This window comes from Lepisma saccharinum, chromosome 12 (assembly GCF_977018435.1).
Source record: "Lepisma saccharinum chromosome 12, izLepSacc3.1, whole genome shotgun sequence".
Taxonomy (NCBI): domain Eukaryota; kingdom Metazoa; phylum Arthropoda; class Insecta; order Zygentoma; family Lepismatidae; genus Lepisma; species Lepisma saccharinum.
Genome location: NC_139240.1, coordinates 31,221,193 through 31,233,781, shown reverse-complemented (window position 1 = coordinate 31,233,781; position 12,589 = coordinate 31,221,193). Strand labels below are relative to the sequence as shown.

The following is a 12,589-nucleotide window of genomic DNA, read 5'->3' as shown; positions in this document are numbered from 1 at the left end:
CAGTTCCATAACTAATGAGCTACAAAAGCTGCAAAATGCATGCATAAGATTCATTTACAAGCTGAAAAAAAGGGACCACATTTCGAAGTACTTATTCAATTTGAATTGGCTTAACACCTAGAATCTCGCGAAATACCAATTATTAACTTTAACACATAAAGTACTAGGCAACAAACAGCCTGCATATCTCTTTGAAAAACTGGACGCAAATTCGAGCAGACATGAACATGTAACACGACGAAAAAAATTATTGTCAGTCCCAGTACATAATACGACAACCTACGGAAAAACATTTACCGTAACTGCCACTAAAGAATGGAATTCCCTCCCAACCTCCCTAACATCCATCAACAACCATAAGCTATTTAAAAAGAATCTCAAACAGTATCTACTGGCAAGGCAGTGAAATACTTAATCACGAGCAACTTTTCATTCATAAAAATACTCACTGTAACATTTGGCAACTGTGTGCATATAAATCTTATAATTTCATTATTTTATTTCACTTCATTATTATTATTATTATTTTCATTGTTCCAGATTACTGAATATATATGTATATGTACTAAAACAAAAGCAACAAACATTAGATACCTATGTTCAACAATTTATAGGTAAAACTGTTTTTCTTTTTCATTATCTATACATATACGCGTATATACCTATATATTTAATTGTTCTTACTTGTATTGATATGTAATCCTTTTCATGTTTTTTTTTCTCAATGCATACTCTTTATTCCATTGTATTAATCTCCCAGACAAGGGTCTGTTGTAAGAACGGCCCTAGAGGCCGAAACACGCCCGCTCCAATAAAGGCGATTTTATTATTATTATTATTATTATTATCGGTTCAGCTACGTCCATTAGGAAGCCTGCTTCAATCTGCCCCTCCCCTCCACGCGGGAGTACGATGCGCAGAAGTCGCGGATCTGCGCAGGCTCTCTTGCATGTGGTTCCACTATACATGACCTTTCAATATACTTATTAAGTTATGTAATGAAGGGTTCCTGGGTTCTATACCCAGTGGATGCACATAGTGGTTCAGATTCCACTTTAAACCACATCCGCAGTCCCGATTAGCCTATGTGTGCAAAAAAATGGACTTAAAACGAAAACTAAAATTATAATGTTTTGCAGCAGTAGCTTCAATTAATTCTTGTTTACACAAATCCAAGTCTCTTTAAAAACAACATAACCACTCTTATGTAAACATAAATAAGGTTTTGTTACTACTCAAGGAGAAGCGAAGTCCAACTTACATATTAGAGAATGGTAGACACTTCTGAATCGTGATCCAAAAAAAATTGTTCACCAGATGTTGTTGGCTTCATTTCTGTTGCAATTCACTCTTCGTACTGCACATCCAACCCCTCTTGTTAAAAATATATTGAAGATATATAGTTTAACACACACACGCATATACACACACCACATGCACATGACATCAACTCCTTCTCCTTTGTAAGAAAAATTAAGCCACAATTTTTTCAAAAGGTATTTGTGTTTAATTTGGTACTAATTTTATAATTACATCCCAATTATACTGTCCTAACACCTCACATTGTTCAGAGTATTGTTGAAAGACTTTCAAAGAACGTTGCGTAGCGCTTACATCTTGGCCTGTAAGTTCACATTATCTATTTCTTGGGGGACCTTCGAAAACAAGGGTGAGTGTTTGTGGTTTTAGAGACACATCATATAAAAAATCAGGACCGATCAAGTTTCACGTACGTCGTATGTTGTTGCATTCTAGATTGGCAAGATGTAACCCTGAGCTCTGATACTTTTTTGATTTTTGATTGGTCTGGCGGAGTTTTAATGATATCGTTAAAATGTTAGACACCCAATTATGAATTTCGAAACAAGATAATTCTCGTTTTTATATTTTAAATTTCTGTTGGATGATTACTTTGCATGAAGTCATGTAATATTCCACAGTTTGGTGGAATTTTTAAAATAGGTTGCTATATGTGCACATTCCAGGTAAAGGAAAACTTTTCACCTTGTTTGCGATGTGGTCTGGGAACCAGAAAACAATGTTTGTTGAACGGTTAGAGATATGTTGTGAAACATGTGAGGTACACTACTGGACAATGTAACACATAATTGTGACCACAAATGGAATATTAATGAGATAGTTTTCCTGCTACAAAGAGTAATCTTGTTTAGGAGACTGAGAAGGTTGATATAAAAGGGGAGCATAACTTTCAACAACTCCTGTCCCAGAGACACTGGATGATGATCCATCTATAGTCTGTCTGCCCTTAACGCGTCCATCGACGCAAATACGCATGCGCTGACTGGACGAGTCCATTGGCAAAGCAGGGGTGGAACCCCTGTGGAGGCTGCCGTTAACACCAGAACACAAACGGCTGCGTTTTGAGTGTTGCCGTAACCGGGAGTCATGGACTGCTGACGCCAGTGACGAGAGGCTATGCGTCATGTTCAGCGATGAATCTCAGTTCTGCATTACCACGGATGACCACCGTGTGCGAGTATGGCGGCGCCGAGGGGAGAGGACACATCCTGCCAATGTTGTAGAGACATACCGGCATTTCCCCTGACATCATGGTGTGGGTATGACTTCAGATCACCTCTGACAGTGGTTCTGGGGATTGTGAGGGCACAGCGCTACGTCACGGACATCCTGCGTCCTCATGTGTTACCCCTCTTGAGACAGCATCCCGGTACAGTCTTTCAACACGGACAACGCTCGTCCGCACACGAAACATGTATCTATGGACTGCCTGCATCATGTTGAGGTACTCCCGTGGCCAGCAAGATCCCCTGATCTGTCCCCGATAGAACATGTAAGGGATCAGCTCGGACGTCAACTCCGACCCAGTACCGATTTGCAGGATATTGAGGGCCAGTTACAACGACTGGGGGCCGACTTGCCTCGGGGGGGGGGGGGGGGGGGATACAAAGGCTCTACGAACTCCATTCCAAATCGAATCGGCGCATGTATCAATACCCGATGGGGTGCCACATCCTACTGACATGAGGTCAGCAGAACGCCCGCAGTGCACACTCTGCTGTCCGTTTGATCTGATTTTGTAATCATTGCAATACAATCACATAACCTGTCAACAGGTGCAGTTTCATTTCACTTTCACCACTCCTTCTAGGGGCTTCATTTTTTTTGTCAATGACTGCATGTTTGGAGAGGAATTAACAACTGAAAAGGCAATCACAAACAAACATAACGAACGATAATAAACAATATAATTGAACACTCACAAACGAAATACTGATTTGAAATCTACATTGTTGTTCCGTGCATATGTCTACCTACTTCAATTTCTAAGCGTAGATTCGTCCCTTGCAACGTCCCCCCTGGTTGTACACCAGTCGTCACAAAGTTAGTCCGCTACTCCTTTAGTCGGGAACATGAGAATCTGCAAATCATCAGGGCTTGCTGGGTAGAAAAGAAACACAACACTGTTTTCAAAGTTAAAACGCAGTTTTATAATCGCGTATATTTCATAATCACTTACCAGTAAAACACTAGAACATTCAATACTAACGTGGGCAAATCACTCACATATAACGAAAGTCAAATGACATAATTAATTGTTTACTTTGAACTTATCGGCAAGAAGAAAACTCGAAAACCAAAATCTATACTTCCATTCTCTCCGTTTCCAAGTTCTTATTATTTTTCACCTTCACCTGTTTTTCAATCTCAGTCTGTCGTCAGGTGAGAAACATTCAGGTTGGTTCACTTCCTCTGTTGAGATGAGAAAGTGACGTCAACACGAACAGATTTTGACGTATTTATAAACATATATAAAAGTTCCAACTACAACTGTATTAATCTAACTATAATTGTCTGTGACAACTTGCACATTATTTGAAGTAACAAACATTTTACAAATCTTAACTTCTTATAAATATAAAATCTTAAACTCTCAGGTTCGTTACAATTGCCCCTCGTCCGGGGAAAATTTTTGAAGAAATTGTAATTTACAAGTTCTGAAAAAATTTTGAGTATACCATGAAACTTTAAATACAGAAATTATCTTGACACTAAGTGAACTTCTCCAACCAATGCTTCTCTTCATTCGACAACTCAGAAGGAACGTAGTTTGTAGTTTTTTAGTATCCAAAACAGAATACAATCCAGAATAGTTAATCAGCCAATAAACAGTGAATTCAGGCAATGATTTGTTCCATGATGGTTTAATAGAACAGCAGGCTTCCATATATCTAGTTTCTTCTCCAGAAAGACTTTGTAGAAAACGGTATAGGGTTCGATAAGCAATGAACTGAATCAGTACTTTCCTATAGCACTTCAAACTCAACACTCTTCTTGCTTCTGTGCTTTTAGAATAATGCCTTTAAATTCCACACCAGCAATATAATAACTCCTGCTTATAGGAATCGATCCAAATATTTACTATATGGACCTTCTCTGAGAGGTCTACGGATTTATACATCCCGATTCAATCCTCATCTTGGACCTTTCGGATGTACCGCACTAAATATATATCTGGAAAATCCTCCTTCATTTGATCAGGAGTGGTAACAAACAACACATCAACTGCATTTTTCTTAATACTTATTTCTGCCTGGTGCAGTTCTTATAAAAATCATTCGCCAGAGGAAGTCAGAACCAAAACCTTCTTAAATGAATACTTTAGTGCTAAAATTCATGCCACTAATATCATGTTCTACTTGTCTACCACCTAGCACTATCTTCTTAAGGCTTCCGGAAAATCTATACCAGTTTTGTATTCGGAACCTTTTGCACTTGACTGCCAGAAAATACATTTTCGGTCAGCAAAAATAATCTACATATAATTCTTGTATTTTTCGTCCCTTCGAGTTTACTTGCCTAAACGGAGAGGAGGCACTTAGAAAATGTCGACGTTTGTTTGACATGATTGAGATCGCTGGTTTTGCAGAAACTCTCTAGTAGTCTCCACTGCTTCTTCCTGCTCTGAGGCAACGTCATGTAATGGGGAGAAAGAACCACAATTGTCACCTCTACGTGGTGGAGAGTACCGTCTGGGAGAAGTAGGACTACCTCGTTCTTGGTAACGCCATCTGTCTGGAGAATTCCGCTCTTGTTTTGGACGAGGCCTGTAGAAATTGCTCTGTCTTTGGTTTTGTTCTTGGTTGAAACCTCTCCTGCCTAATCCTCTGTTGAATCTTCGAGGTCGTGAGAAATTTCCTCCTCGACTCTCTGAATCCATCTGGATATTCCGGATCTTAAAACTTTTATTGTCTGCAGCCTCTTTTTTCTTAGGGTCTTCTTTATTCTTCCAGGCATCAGGGTCATCATAAATATCGAAGTCCTTTAAGAAGTGTGTCAATTCATCCACACTTCGTGGAGCATGCGACAGACAAAGATTCCGAATGCGATACGGCAACTGTCCAATGATCAAATTAAGTACTTCACTCTCATTAAAATTGTCAGCTAGGTTTCTATACGCTGCGTAGACACTCCAGGCAAAACTCTCTAAGTTGTCGTGGGCCAGGCGAGAATACCTTCGGTTCCTCACAGCCGCTAGTTGTCTTTGTTTCGCCTTTTCTGATGCAAATTCATCCTTAAAGCGTGCGCAGAAATCAGAATAATTCACAAAGTTGTCCATATTACCAGCTAACCAATGCTCAGCCTTGCCGGTGAAAACCCGAGGTAATAATTCCAATCTATAGTGCTCAGGCACTTGCATTAAGTCGAAACTGACATTTAATTCACGCAGATATCTTTCGGCCCGATCCTGTGGCCGAGTGGTTAGCACATCGCGCTGCGACGCCAAGGGTCCCGGGTTCGAATCCCGGTCGGGCTTGGTTGTTTGTGAATCTCCATTCATCAATTTCATCATTTCATCACTCATCCCCATCTTCGCAAATTAGCCAAGAGGCACAAAACGCGAAGTAAAATAAACTAAATCAATCAATCAATCAATCAGATATCTTTCGGCAGATTGAGCTTCGATATCGCCTTTAAATTTCGGAATGTTCGCGATATCAGCCATTCTGGGCATCTTAAACTCTGTTCTGCGTCGAGGAGAAAAACTGTCATTACTATCCTTTTCTCTAGGCCTCTTACATCTATCAGAAGTTGTGGTATTACCGGGGAAAAATGGGTTTGGAAGTACAACAGGAGGTTCATAGGCAGTAGCTTCTGGGTTCAGTACTCGGATTGGATCAGGCACTATATCGGAAGAGGTTTCTGGTCGAATCTGTAAATTATGGATCTTTTCCTGCAGTTCACTGACCCTACTTATAATTGTAACTGTCTGTTCCTGAATTTCTTGGCGAAGAGATACTTCCATCTTTTTAGCCTTCTCATGGAGAAAATTAACCTTTTCTCCAGCTTCCTTTATTTCAACTTTCTGTTCTTGCACTATATTTTCTATGAGTTCTGTTCGTTTACCAAAGGTTTTTAGTGCTACATTAATAGACTCTACAGAACTCTTTAATTCTTGAACTCTCTCTGGAGGGTCACATTCGGATTCTCTACCAGACTGGACAATTTCAAGGCAGGTTTCCATATTCTTCTTCAATTGCTCCTGTTCCTTCTCTATCCGTCCTTGCCGAACTGTTAAGAACTCTAGCTGCTCTTCCACAATTTCCTTTACCCTTTCGTCCACCTTTTCAGTGACTTTAATACTAAGCTTTTCTATTTCTCCTTTGATGCTCTCTACCTGTTCAAGTTTATGTTGAGAGAATAGAGCCTGTAACTCTGACCTTAGTTTTCTATCTTCCTGTATCCTCCTTTCTTCATGGTTTTCAATCAATTCACGGAAAATATCTAAGTCTTCTTTTCTCTTTCTCTCTTCCTCCTCTTTCTCTTTCCTTCTCTTTTCTTCTTCCTCTTATTTTTCCTTCTTTCTCCTTTCCTCTTCCTCCTCTTTCTCTTTCCATCTCTTTTCTTCTTCCTCTTCTTTTTCCTTCCTCCTCCTTTCCTCTTCCTCCTCTTTCTCTTTCCTTCTCTTATCTTCTTCCTCTTCTTTTTCCTTCTTTCTCCTTTCCTCTTCCTCCTCTTTCTCTTTCCTTCTCTTTTCTTCTTCCTCTTCTTTTTCCTTCCTTCTCCTTTCCTCTTCCTCCTCTTTCTCTTTCCTTCTCTTATCTTCTTCCTCTTCTTTTTCCTTCCTTCTCCTTTCCTCTTCCTCCTCTTTCTCTTTCCTTCGCTTTTCTTCTTCCTCTTCTTTCTCTTTCATTCTCTTTTCTTCTATAGACTCAACTATGAGCTTAAACTCCATCATCTCCTTCTTTCGAACTTTCTCTATCTGAGCCATCTCTTTCTTACGCTGTTTCTCCTCCTCTATCCTTTCCTTCTGTCTACGCTCCTCATCCTTCTCTCTACGGTCTTCATCCTCCTTTTCTTTCTGGTTTCGCTCTGCTTTATCTTTCATCAACCAATCAAGTAGCCAGTGATCTGATGAGAGTTTGGTACGAACGCTCGGTTCTGGTTCTGTTTCTGGTGCTGACAAGCATGATTTGCATCGCATCTCTTTATTTGATGCCAACGTTACTTCCTGCCCATCACAACTACTATGAAACCTCTGCAAACATTGGCAACACTGGAAGAATTCCCTGTCATTGGTAAGATCATCACAGCATCCAAACTTGGTTTCTGCATCCATTGTCGTTCTTCCTCTGCTTCGCAGATTCATTCCTGTCGCGTCTTTCTCCATTCTACTACACCGTCTATGGCTCTTACCAGTTAATACCTTCACTTCACTATCACACTTTTACCTTCGTGAATTCCAAGGACTTTCAATATCACCTTCGTGAATTCTATGGACGAGCACTTTCAGTATGCACTAAATCGGGTATCACGTTTTAATTGCTAAAATAACTTTGCACTCAAGCTCCCACGATTGTACCAAAATAACTGTGCACTCGAGCCCCACGTTGGTATGTCAAAATAACTATGCAACGTCCCCCCTGGTTGTACACCAGTCGTCACACAGTTAGTCCGCTACTCCTTTAGTCGGGAACATGAGAATCTGCAAATCATCAGGGCTTGCTGGGTAGGAAAGAAACACAACACTGTTTTCAAAGTTAAAACGCAGTTTTATAATCGCGTATATTTCATAATCACTTACCAGTAAAACACTAGAACATTCAATACTAACGTGGGCAAATCACTCACATATAACGAAAGTCAAATGACATAATTAATTGTTTACTTTGAACTTATCGGCAAGAAGAAAACTCGAAAACCAAAATCTATACTTCCATTCTCTCCGTTTCCAAGTTCTTATTATTTTTCACCTTCATCTGTTTTTCAATCTCAGTCTGTCGTCAGGTGAGAAACATTCAGGTTGGTTCACTTCCTCTGTTGAGATGAGAAAGTGACGTCAACACGAACAGATTTTGACGTATTTATAAACATATATAAAAGTTCCAACTACAACTGTATTAATCTAACTATAATTGTCTGTGACAACTTGCACATTATTTGAAGTAACAAACATTTTACAAATCTTAACTTCTTATAAATATAAAATCTTAAACTCTCAGGTTCGTTACACCCTTTAAGTGTAGCCACTGTCATCTTCCACAGACATTAAATATCACTTTGATGTTTCTGTAGTTTAGGAGGTTCCTCAAATAAAATGAGAGAAAATGCTCTTGTGAGAATAATTGCGAGAGCTTCACTGGAAATTGATTAATTTAGATATTAAGCAATACACACTTTTCTTCCATTCATTTGAATACATACCACCAATGGAAGCTGTGCATGTGCAGAATATAGTGCCTCTGCAGTTTCTTTTCGGGACTTGACGACAGAACAATTCTTAATACTATTCATAAAAATATGTTTAGCAACATAGAAGTAATATTACTTTGTTGCATGAAACTCGTGTCGATAAATTTATCTGATTTTGAAACAATGCTCCACAGGAGAAGAAGAATGGACCAATTTATCAGGTGCTGGTTTCATGGAGATTCAGTTTATCGCTTGGTTCCTCCAGGCATTCAACCACTCCAGAAAATTTGTTACTCGAAGATAAACCAGATAATAATCCACTCCTGTATGAAGAGATTGAATGAAATGTTCAATTTTGATAGAAACAAAATAGCTATGAGGCTATACCTCACCCAGTTACCATGCAGCGTGCGAGAACAAATTATGGAAAATCTACCGAGAAAGTATCCACCTGGAAGTTACTCGTTTAACCTGTACCTGGCTGAGGTCCTCTTCTCGACGGGTATGAGGGAATTGGTGTGGAGAACAGATAGCGGCTGTGAGGAAAATCACATTGAAAATTTCTTTGATTTAGTCTCTACTGAGGGAAAACAACTTAGGGTATTGAAAGTTTTATTCTGTCTTAATTTTAATACCATCCAACGTCATGTCACTCCAAGGATCCATGGGCGGATTTGGCAAGCCTTGGCTTCTGCTCAGCACATTGTGAATCTACAGTTAGTATTTATCGGCGATGACGCTATTATGAAGTTAATTGGAGAGAATTGCACTCGTCTCCAGTGCTTGGACGTACACTCTACATTGATTACTGCCAAGGGTCTCCATTACTTGACTCAAAATTTTGTCCGACTCCCAGAAGAGACTGACGACGGGAATAGGGTTTGGGAGAGCGAACTGTGGAAACTCCCTGGAATTTACCCTCCACTGGAAGAGCTGTTGCCGGAAGGGGAACCTGTGAAGTTCTACCAGAGGAAGAACAGCCCACTGTGCTCCACGCTAAAATCGCTGGACATTAAAATTGATCATGGGCCCAAGTTCAAAGCAATGCTTGCAATATTAGAACTCATACCAGGCTTAGAGAGTATTGGGCAGAACATTAGTAGGTGGTTCTTCGATGAGCTGTGGATCAAGTGGTATCAGCCAAGGAAAACAAATGAAGATTTTGCACCTCATCCCTTAAACCTTACAACAATTCAAATTACTGCAATGAGAGAGGATATATTTGACATGATTATTGAAGTTTGCCCACAAGTACGACGAATTCGCTACGCATACCTTCTTTCCTCTGATCCGAAATCATTTTCACTGAGCTCCTTCAACCAGTTTAAATTTCTGGAGTCTTTTGACATAGACTTCCCAGGCATTTCTTCTAAGAGATTTGAAGACTTGTCAGCAGTAATAAGAAAAAGACTGACAGAGATAAACATTGAAGTTCAAATCAAAGCAGCTACCTTTGATATTTCTGGTATAGAGATGTGTGCAGCGCTCCGCCATCTTTTTCTGTTTTTCGACGCCATTACGTGGAGTAATCCTTCAAATGGCTGTCTGCTTCCACGCCGAGCACCACTGCAAGACTTAACCACAGTTTGGCTTTGCGCGAAGGTAACAGGTAAAACTGTTCTTTCGCTGTTGGAATGTGCCCCTAATTTGGAACACCTGATAGTTTGTGAAATTACAGATAGAAGCAGAGATTTCTTCCGCCGATTACTTGGGATGAGAAAAATGCCCAAGTTGGAAACCTTCGAAGTGCTTGATGGGTTTAAATTTCTGGAGTCTTTTGACATAGACTTCCCAGGCATTTCTTCTAAGAGATTTGAAGACTTGTCAGCAGTAATAAGAAAAAGACTGACAGAGATAAACATTGAAGTTCAAATCAAAGCAGCTACCTTTGATATTTCTGGTATAGAGATGTGTGCAGCGCTCCGCCATCTTTTTCTGTTTTTCGACGCCATTACGTGGAGTAATCCTTCAAATGGCTGTCTGCTTCCACGCCGAGCACCACTGCAAGACTTAACCACAGTTTGGCTTTGCGCGAAGGTAACAGGTAAAACTGTTCTTTCGCTGTTGGAATGTGCCCCTAATTTGGAACACCTGATAGTTTGTGAAATTACAGATAGAAGCAGAGATTTCTTCCGCTGATTACTTGGGATGAGAAAAATGCCCAAGTTGGAAACCTTCGAAGTGCTTGATGGGTTTTTACTGGACACAGAAGATGAACTACGATCATTCGTCGCTCACTTTGAGAAAATTAAACATGTGGGCAAAATACTATTTTTATCAAATTCATGATTGTCATTTTGAAGGTTAAAATCTGCTACATATACTGACATTTATTACATGGTAAGTCATATCTTTAAAATTTACCCCAGCTTTGTTTGCAATCGCACTCTGAGTTTGAAACTGTGTTCCTATGTTGCTGAATAAACATTTTTGAACTGAAATATTACTTCTGTCTTAATTTAATTGTGAATACAAATTCACTCAATTTCGGGACAAGTTTCCAAAGTGATTATGAACAACTAGTTGTAATTTAGTACATTACAATGATAACCAATACTCAAGCATAAAAAACGAAGGCATTTACCTAAAATTTATTTGTATACGATGGATTCCTGTGAGTGTAGCTGTCACCCCCCACAAAGATAGTATCACTCAGCGGAGTCACGTAGGGTTATCGAAACTGTGAGCAATCTTACTAATAAACCCATCACTTGCCAGTGCCTGCTCAGCATCTTCAACTATTGTAATAGCTTAAAAAGTAATGATTTTCTCAAAGCCATATTTTGAGATACAATAGTATCCATATTTACTTGAAAGTAGAAAAATAGACTTAAATGACGTGCGTTCAGCAAGATGAACCACAAGTCGTTGTTTTAGGGTTTCCTGACCGGGTTAAGCTATTCATTCGTAGCTCCCCAGTGTGTGGCCACCGGTCCCATAGGTGGGTTTCATTCGATGTCAGGATTCGCACCGCCGCCATGTTCGCGGTAAATTTTTGTCTGCAAGGAAATACCCACCACGCAGCGTTCGTTACATCTGCACCAAATGTACGTTTCTTGTTAGTACTGTGTAAAGTGTCGGTAACATTCCATACAATTAATGACAATTGTGCCATCTGGAAATGGTGGTATTTTTTCATTTGTTCAAACTCTGCGCAGTTTACAGAAAAATACTTGAAGATAAATGAAGTTCTTTTGCGGGGTAGATCCATATGAACTGAACGATAACGAAATGAAAAGTGGCCTAAACCTTTGGCTAACTGTAGTTCACGTGTGTTTATTTACTTGACCCAGTATTTATTATGGGTTCCAATTCTGCTTGAGATATTTACACCCACTACAGATTAACTGCAAATTCTAAGGCTCTGCTATTATCGTCATTCTTTCCTTTTGTTTGTTCAAGCGCTATAATTTAATAAATCAAATCAATCAATAATTTTGGAATACTTTAATATGTCATTAATAAGTTTTAACCAAGCAGTGCTTTTTATTTGCTGACAATACGCAGCAGTTCAATGTAACCTAATATCGGCACCTTTTCTCACAGTTTGTGTTAACGAACGAAATATAAATAATCAAAACGTACAATTATCAAGATGAATTTAACTTTGCATGTTTCATCGACAAACTTATCGGAAGTATCAGCACCTTTCTATCAAAAGACAAGGAAACACTACTTGCAAGTATGATTAAATGCACCAGTCCGATCAATTTGTACTAAAAGTCACAGACAAAGTTGATATATGAACTTACCTGAGAGGAAATGTTCACTCCACACTCTGTAATGTTAGCTTTGCTCATTAATGTTGACACGATTTATTCCCACCAACCAGAGACGGTGTCTTATGATCAACAATTATCGACTCCTTGCACATCCCGTGCCGTGAAGCGCACCTTCTGTCCTTTCTCGTAAAATT

At 39.4% G+C, this 12,589-nt stretch overlaps 1 protein-coding gene across 1 annotated transcript; it reads left to right on the top strand.

Annotated features, from left to right (window-relative positions):
* Window positions 1-1,617: 1,617 nt before the first annotated feature.
* LOC145996613 (uncharacterized) lies at window positions 1,618-11,031 on the top strand. Its single transcript, XM_083133192.1, has 2 exons — window positions 1,618-1,669; window positions 8,868-11,031. The coding sequence occupies exon 2, from the start codon at window positions 8,878-8,880 to the stop codon at window positions 10,810-10,812; it is 1,935 nt and encodes a 644-aa protein (XP_082989318.1). The 5' UTR covers window positions 1,618-1,669; window positions 8,868-8,877; the 3' UTR covers window positions 10,813-11,031.
* The last annotated feature ends 1,558 nt before the right edge of the window (window positions 11,032-12,589 follow it).